Consider the following 8,808-nt stretch of genomic DNA (forward strand, 5'->3'; position numbering starts at 1 on the left):
TTTTTCGCAGGTGTGAACATCGCATACCTTAACGCTGGAATGGGAGGGCACAAGGCGTCAAGCCTGGCAGACCGGCAGCGGGAATACCTCCTGGACATGATCCCCCCACGCTCCATATCCCAGTCCATCAGTGGGCAGAAATAGCCCTCAGCCTCCTTCCTGCAGCTGGTGGACATTACTGGCGATGGGGCCTGGAACCCGCCAGCCCTTCCCCTTCCCTAGAGCAGCTTCTCCTGGTTCCGTGTTTGTGCTTTTGCCCCTTTTCTCAGACTGGCTTTGATTTTTATGATTTTTTTTTTATATATATATTTTTTTTTTGCTGGCGTCACCTCTGTCATACAGAACGTTTCTCATGATGGATGGGGACCTGTGGGATGAGTGGACCGGTCAGGAATGTGGCCCCGCAGATGCTGGCAGGTGCTGATTATGCTGCCAGTGACTTTCTGTGTGGGACAGTGCAGAGGAATGACTCATAGTGACGCTGTGTCATCACCTATCTCACGCTCTGCAGTGCAGAGTATTACTTTCCGTTAAACGGAAGAGGATTGTCCTCCATCATCCGGCTGTAATGGACAGGCCTCTGCCACCCCGCACGACCCTAGCAGCCTGCACTTCATGCTATAGGTTGGTGGACAGACCCTTACCCACCACCACAAGCTGTCTTTGCACTAATTGCTTGTCTGTAGCGCTGAGATCATCAGGGTCCCGGGTATTGGCGGCCATTGGAGCCACCGATGGAGGAGGATGGCATGAGCTACAACCCCACAAGTGTTGAGAAGCAGTATTGCGGCCGTTGTGAGGGGTTGGCACCCGGTGTCTCGCTCCCCACCAGATGCCACCCTTCTGTACTGTGCTTTGGGGATGCGCACAGTATAAATATCGCCCCAGTTGTATTACAATGTGGATGGAAATCGTCCGAAAGCACTTAACCCTATAAACGCTCACCGCTGGGCGTTCTCTGCACCGTGGGATTATCAGTATTACTACAGCGATGCCGCTCACTGTACAACAAATTCGGGATGTGTTGGTGTTGGCGCGCTCTGTGGCCTGACTCCGCTACCCCATTTGCTGGGACCTCTTGTGGTCTTTGCCGCACAATCTTCTTGTGGCTGGCAGTGTATATTGGATGGGATTAATCTGTTTCCTGAGGACAGGCCCTTGTGTGGTTTTCTTTTTACTGGCCCTCTGTGCTTTTTCAACATGGTGGATGCGCAGCAAAATGGGGATCAGTCCACTAAAATGTCACTTCAGAGCCTACAAACCCCATCATTCTGGGCAGCTAACTCTGGTGGGTACTGTAGTTTGCATTTCATATTTAGTTTTTTTATTTTGGGATCTGAAGGTGCTGCAGAGGCGTCCGGCGATGACCCGTCCCCTCCCCCTCACTTTTATGCAATGATGTTTTATTCCCTCCCTCTCTCCCCCATTCTCCCTAGTTGGGAGTTTTGGTTCTTTATAAGAAAACAATGAAACGTTATTATAATTATTTTGCTTGGGGTTTGATGAAACTTTTCTGTTCTCGATGTTTAAAAAAAGAAAAATTGTAAAAAAAACAAGAAAAAGTTATTTCTGAAGAAAATGAAAAAACAAAACCTGACAAATTGTATATGATGTAAAAAAAAAAAAATGGTCCAAACACAAAGCAGAGCTTCATGGTGTGCGTCACAGTGTATCGTAGTCTGTGTACCCCGCGCAGTGCGCCAAAGACAGCGTTGCTGCATTCTTCACCCTATAATAATGGATGGGGGCGGTGTTGACTTTGGCGCAATGTTACAATTTCCCCCCACTTTCTTTTGGGTTTTCACATTGTGTTCGGAGGACGTTCCCTATGTGTCGCCCTCCCGCGCTCGTCAGTGACCGAATCTGCAGATATAAAAAATATGGAAGAAAACTAAGAACTAATGCTCATTTTTGGAGGATTTAAAAAAAAAAAAAACAAAAAAAAAACAAACCTGACAACCCTTTGTAATATTTATCACTTGCTAGCTGCGTTTAATAAAGAAGGAACAGTTTATAACTTGTTACGCGGCTGTCACTTATTTTGGTGTATGTGGAGAAGCAACTCCAACTGTCACATCTCTCAGACTTCTGCCCCGACTGCCATTGTCTCGCGGACTTCTATTCCTGCAACAGTCGTCATCTTGCGGACATCTGCTCTGGTCCCGGCCATCGTCGGCTCGCGGACTCTGCTCCAGTCCCGGCCGGTGTCGTCATCTCGAGGACTGGTCCTGGGCACCGTTGTCTCATGGACTTGTGTTCCGGGAGCCGTCGTCTCACGGACTTCTGCCCCGGTCCCGGCCGCCGTTGGCTAGCAGACTTCTGCTCTGGTCCCGGCCGCCGTCGGCACGGACTTATGCCCCAATCCCGACCACTGTCGGCTCGCGGACTTCTGCCTCGGTTCCAGTCGCCGTCGGCTCGCTGACTTCTGCCCTGGTCCCGGCCGCCGTCTGCTTGCGGACTCCTGCCCCGGTCGCGGCCGCTGTTGGCTTGCGGACTCCTGCCCCGGTCCCGGCCGCAGTTGGCTCGCGGACTTCGGCCCCGGTTCCAGCCGCCGTCGGCTCACGGACTTCTGCCCCAGTCCCGGCCGCTGTCGGCTGCCGACTTCTCTGGTCCCGGCAACCATTGGTTCGCGCACTTCTGCTCCGGTCCCAACCGGTGTCTACTCCGTTCCCAGCCGGCATCGTCATCTTGTGGACTCCAACGGTGATGGCTGCAGTCGTCATTTCGTGGACTTCTGCTCCGATCCTGGTTGCTGTTGTCTCTCAAACTTCTGCTCCGGCCGCCATCGTAATCATTTTGCGGACTTCAGCTCTATCTCCGAGCTGCATTTAGTTCCTACTGGTAAATAGGCTGTGCTTGCATCATCAACATTTGGCCTAAATATAACTTGCCTTTATCAAAAAATGCAACCTACATCTTGCTGATCACTTTAGACTGAAAATGTCTGCGATCTTACTCCTTTGACAGAAACCCATCCTATATTGTTTGCACAGGAGCCTTTGGGCATGTGTTAATAATCTATGGAAAGGCTGGCACTCTTTACTGTACAAGCGACTGAACAAGCACCTCCTCCATAGGCTACATAAAGGAAAACAGCCCCTTTAATATATATATTTTTATATACTTTGTTGTCAACCTTTCTAGGATGACATAACTATGCTTTCAGATAAACGCAGGCTCCTAATCTTTCAATTCTGTTCAGGTTTCACCTATATTCCTCCTCTCATCCAAAACTGGCCTTCATTTCCTATAGCAACCACTTACAATGCAGCTTTTCTCTTATCACAGTTCAGACAGTTGTATATAAGTCGGCTGTGCCCATTATAACAACTACGGCCATAAAAATTCCTGCAACTAGACAAAGCGTTCTGGTCGGAGAGGACCGTGCCATCACATTGCACAGTAGAAGAAGAATGCGAAACAGTCGAGGTGCTGGTACTTACTGAGCATGTGCGGTCAGGGCAGATCGATAGGCAACCAAGTAGGCAAAAACTTCCACCAAGTGGGTTTCAGGGGAGTGACATTTGGAACAACGAATATTTATGGTATAACATTTGACAACTTTTTTTTTTAGGATTTTAAGCCACCAAACTGATACTGTGGGAGTAACCCTCTAATTAGACAGGAGCATGTGCAGTGGAAACTTCACCTGCTACATCTGTGTATGAAGATGGCCAAGGGGAGTATCCTGATCTAATGCTGGAGATACCGGGGCTGCTTAGGTAAGAAGAGGATGCTCACATTGCTGTCCACCCCATCTATCTGATCTAATACTGAAGATACCAGGGATGCTGAGGTAAGAGGCTTCTCACACAGCTGTCCAGCCAGTCTATCTGACCTAATACTGGCAATACCAGGGGTGCTGAGGAAAGAAGAGGCTGCTCACTCTGCTGTTCACCCAGTCTATCTGACCTAATACATTGAGAGACCAGGGGTGTTGCAAATTTTTCTTTAATATTGACTGCCCATCAATTTGTCAGGGTTACGACCCACAACTTTTGGTTTCGCTTTCAGTTCCGGTTACCCCTTACCCTCAGCAGTTAGGGAACTGCACCTAGGTTAAGTATTGTCAGAAAGGATGTCTTGTGTGCTGGCTGTCGGGCACTCTGCAGTGAGGGCGGTATGTATATCACCATTCACAGGTTGGAAATAAACACACAAACCTCCGGTCACTGCCAGGGTTCCCTGATACCACTAGGACGCTATACTGCCACCAGTTTCTGTTTGATACTAAAGCTAATATCGGGTCAGGAATCGACCCAAACCGTAGCGTGATTTGGCATGGAATACGTGCCCTTTCAATCATAGAGCAAAAAGAACTAAGCTAGTAAATTTATAAGTTTACTCCAAAATTATAGGCAGTGTTTACAAAAATACAAAGATATTACAAAGGGAGACAAATACAGTATGTACAGACAGTTAAAATGAAAAGCGATTAAAATAAGAAACTTACTCTCTCAGTCACAGATATGACATGTTGATAAAGGGGAGGAGGGCCTTCCCACGAAAAGGGGTCCGTCAGCACAGTGTCTTGATAGCTGGCCCTCGCGGCATCTGGTGACGCCAGGGGTATCATATTTTCTCTTATGAAATGTATCTTTTGTTTGAAACCAAATATGATATGGCTGTGTGCTACGGAGTGGCAGAAACTTTTTCCAGTTTCTGATGACCCTAGAAGTTGCAGTGTGTAAGCCCAAATTCTACCGGTTCTGAAAATGTGTTTCCTGTCTCTAGGATAGATGTGCATTTTACAATTTGAGTTTGAACAGACAAAGAACCATGTGGTTGGAGCAAAACCACATTTGACTGGTCAGAAGCAATAAAAGGAGACCAGCAGCTGAAAAGAATTGGGGAGGGGGAAAGGTGGGTAGTACACTGCTCAAAAAAATAAAGGGAACACTAAAATACCACATCCTAGATATCTCTGAATGAAATATTCCAGTTGCAAATTTTTATACATTGCATAGAGGAATGTGTTCAGAACAATAAAACATAACAATTATCAATGTAAATCAAAATGAATATGGAGGTCTGGATTTGGAATGATACTCAAAATCAAAGTGGAAAATCAAATTACTGATTCATCTTCAGTGGAAAAGCCTCATGACAAGGAAAAGATGCTCAGTTGTGTGTGTGGCCTCCACGTGCCTGTATGACCTCCCTACAACGCCTGGGCATGCTCCTGATGAGGTGACGGATGGTCTTCTGAGGGATCTCCTCCCAGACCTGGACTAAAGCATCCGCCAACTCCTGGACAGTCTGTGGTGCAACGTGGCGTTGGTGGATGTAGTGAGACATGATGTGCTCAATCGGATTAAGGTCTGGGGAACAGGCGGGCCAGTCCATAGCTTCAATACTTTCAACTTGTCTTGCAGGAACTGCTGACACACTCCAGCCACATGAGGTCTGGCATTAGGAGGAACCCAGGGCCAAATGCACCAGCATATGGTCTCACAAGGGGTCTGAGAATCTCATCTCGGTACCTAATGGCAGTCAGGCTACCTCTGGCGAGCACATGGAGGGCTGTGCGGCCCTCCAAAGAAATGCCACCCCACACCATTACTGACCCACTGCCAAACCGGTCATGCTGAAGGATGTTGCAGGCAGCAGATCGCTCTCCACGGCGTCTCCAGACTGTCATGTCATATGTGCTCAGTGTGAACCTGCTTTCATCTGTGAAGAGCACAGGGCGCCAGTGGCGAATTTGCCAATCCTGGTGTTCTGTGGCAAATGACAAGCGTCCTGCATGGTGTTGGGCTGTGAGCACAACCCCTATCTGTGGACGTCCGGCACTCACACCATCCTCATGGAGTCAGTTTCTAACCGTTTGTGCAGACACATGCACATTTGTGGCCTGCTGGAGGTCATTTTGCAGAGCTCTGGCAATGCTCCTCCTTGCAAAAAGGCTGAGGTAGCGGTCCTACTGCTGGGTTGTTGCCCTCCTACGGCCCCCTCCACATTTCCTGGTGTACTGGCCTGTCTCCTGGTACCGCCTCCAGCCTCTGGACATTACGCTGACAGACACCGTAAACCTTCTTGCCACAGCTCGCATTGATGTGCCATCCTGGATGAGCTGCGCTACCTGAGCCACTTGTGTGGGTTGTAGAGTCCATCTCATGCTACCACGAGTGTGAAAGCACAACCAACATTCAAAAGTGACCAAAACAGCCAGAAAGCATTGGTACTGAGATGTGGTCTGCAGTCCCCACCTGCAGAACCACTTCTTTATTGAGTGTGTCTTGATAATTGCCAATAATTTCCATCTGTTGTCTATTGCATTTGCACAACAGCATGTGAAATTGATTGTCAATCAGTGTTGCTTCCTAAGTGGACAATTTGATTGCACAGAAGTTTGATTTACTTGGAGTTATATTCTGTTGTTTAAGTGTTCTATTTATTTTTTTGAGCAGTGTATTTCACACAGGCGGGGGGGAAGCTGCGAGGGGGGTAGGTTGTGCAGCTTGTCATTCACAAACCAAGGAAAAGCAACAGGCAGCTCTGGATAGTTACTTTGGTTGTTTTGGAATTACTCATATTTTCCTGACAAGGGGTGCTGTGGTAAGAAGAGGCTATGCACACTGATGTCCAGCCTGTCTATCTGACCTGATACTGGAAATAGCAGGTGTGCTGAGTTAAGAAGAGATTTCTCACACTTGTCCACCCTGATGCTGAGGTAAGAAGCAGCTCCTAACATATCACCCTCCCTGTCTCTCTGATCTAATACTGGAGATACCAAGGCTGCTGAGGAAAGAAGAGGCTGTAAACACTGCCATCCACCCTCACTATCTGAACTAATACTGGAGCTACCAGGGTGTCATGATAATGATGTATATCACATTTGCAGGGGGGCTTACCTTAGTTATCCCACCACTACCACCAATGTGATGAAAAACAGCAGTCTATGGACCTATCAATTTACCGCAGGGGGGCTTATTTTAGTTATCCCGTCTCTGCCCCCAATACGTCACGAACTGCAGGGATTTATAAATATCCCACTTTCAAGTTCCACTTTGCATCCCCCTAACCCTCAGGTCAGTCAGGGAACTGCACCTAGGATAATTAGTCGTGGACAGGCTGCTTGTATGTGGACGGGCTATTAGGCACCCTGCAATGAGGAAATTATAAATGCTCCTAGCAGCAGCCAGGCAATAATTTTATAAAACCCATTCCGTCACTGCCAGCTTTGCCCAACTCGCCCAGAACACACATCGCTACCACCAGCTCTGATTTCTTAACAAATATTTCTGAATTAATAAAGGGGTCCGAAGCCAACCCAAATTAGTAGCTGAATTCACTTCAGAGAACGTGCAAATTCATTATAGAGCAAGGAGAAACGAAACTAGTAATTTTATATTTTACTCCAAAAAGGTAGGCAGTGTTTACAAAAGGTATGAGATATTACAATTAGACAATTAAAGTATGTACAAGACAATTACAAAATAACAGGGATTAAAGGAAGAGAAGTACTTACAATTGCTTAGGTCATCTCAGGCAGACCATGCTGGTGGGAGGGTCGATATATCACAGTGCATTACAAATTCGTCCTGTATCTCGGCTTCCAGGGCAAAGACGAGCTCCAGACTGACCTGACCCTAACTTATACCTCTGGGTCATGACATCACTAAAAGGGCTGCGTTATGGCACCTCCCCTTTCTGCTGAAGGATTGAAGACTTGCTAAAAACTCAATTATATCTCGGAGAGGGTACCTCGTTCATTTAAGTAAACGTGAAGTACCGGGCTGACTCGGCTGCGTAGAAATCCATTTCTTGGATTCCGCTGGTGCGAGAGTTTAGAAAAAGGCGCTGGAGTGTTGCTTAAACATTGCAGGTCCCAAATATGTAATTTTCATAATCATAACATCAACTGGTGTCGAGTTATGCCCTGTTATGATTGAGTCACCGAGGAGGAAAAAACAAAACACAAGCTCAGCCCAGAAAAACAGAGAGGTTGGAAACTAGCGGATTGCAAACCCCTAATCCTATCACAACTAGCAGTAGCCGTGGAGTGTTCCTACGGTGATCCTAGACACATCGTCACAGCCGGAGATCTACATAAGCCTAAAGAGAGAAAAGGGAAAAACTGCCCCAGAGCAGACCCCAAAGCAATAGGCAGCCACCAACATATAATGACGGTGAAGCAAGATGAAAACACTAACACAGATAGAAAGATAGGTTGAGCAAACGGTGGGGCCCAAGCTAACTAAAAAGGACAGGATAGAAAAGCTACTGTCTGCAATCCGAGAAAACCCTGCTAAAAATATTACCAACACAACTGATAAGCAAAAAGGATCCTGAAGTCACTAGACTTCAAACCCTATATCAGCACTCAGAATATTCTGGAAACAGCAAAAGAGAACACTGATCAAGGAAAAAGAATCCAGCACACCCCCGGCCGGGGATGGCTGAACTCCAAAAAACAAGGTAAACAAATCCAAAACTAATAACTTCAATAGCAGAGCAAATACTTATCTTTGGGAAGCAGGAATCAGACTGGTCTCCAAGAATCCAGCAGAGAAATCACCAGCGACTCAGAAGGGCGTCGGCTGCCTTATATCCAGTCAGAAGTTCCCGTTACCCAGTCACCATCCACCTGATCAGGTGTTTGGTAATCAGCCTCACTACCTTCCTTCACCAGAAGAGGGAGATCCTCGGACACAAAAGATGAATGAACAGATGAGCTCACAACAATGCCCTAATGGTTAGATTCTACATTTATGCTATCTGAGACCCAAAGTACATGTTTTTTTTAGACAAAGGACTGCTCTTGGCTAATTAACACATTCCATCTGGAGGGGGGAGGAAGGAGTG

At 47.1% G+C, this 8,808-nt stretch overlaps 1 protein-coding gene across 5 annotated transcripts in view; it reads left to right on the forward strand.

The window, feature by feature from the left end:
- The window catches only part of GATAD2B (GATA zinc finger domain containing 2B), a 77,195-nt gene extending 75,178 nt beyond the window's left edge, over nt 1-2,017 (forward strand). For all 5 annotated transcript variants that reach the window (XM_073564629.1, XM_073564633.1, XM_073564631.1 and 2 more), the window contains one exon: nt 11-2,017. In XM_073564629.1, coding sequence (XP_073420730.1) covers nt 11-144 — 134 coding nt within the window. In that variant the 3' untranslated portion in view covers nt 145-2,017. The remainder of the gene's footprint in view (nt 1-10) is intronic.
- The last annotated feature ends 6,791 nt before the right edge of the window (nt 2,018-8,808 follow it).

The sequence above is a fragment of the Dendrobates tinctorius genome, unplaced genomic scaffold, assembly GCF_039654945.1.
Source record: "Dendrobates tinctorius isolate UK_male_01 unplaced genomic scaffold, ASM3965494v1 ptg000468l, whole genome shotgun sequence".
NCBI lineage: Eukaryota > Metazoa > Chordata > Amphibia > Anura > Dendrobatidae > Dendrobates > Dendrobates tinctorius.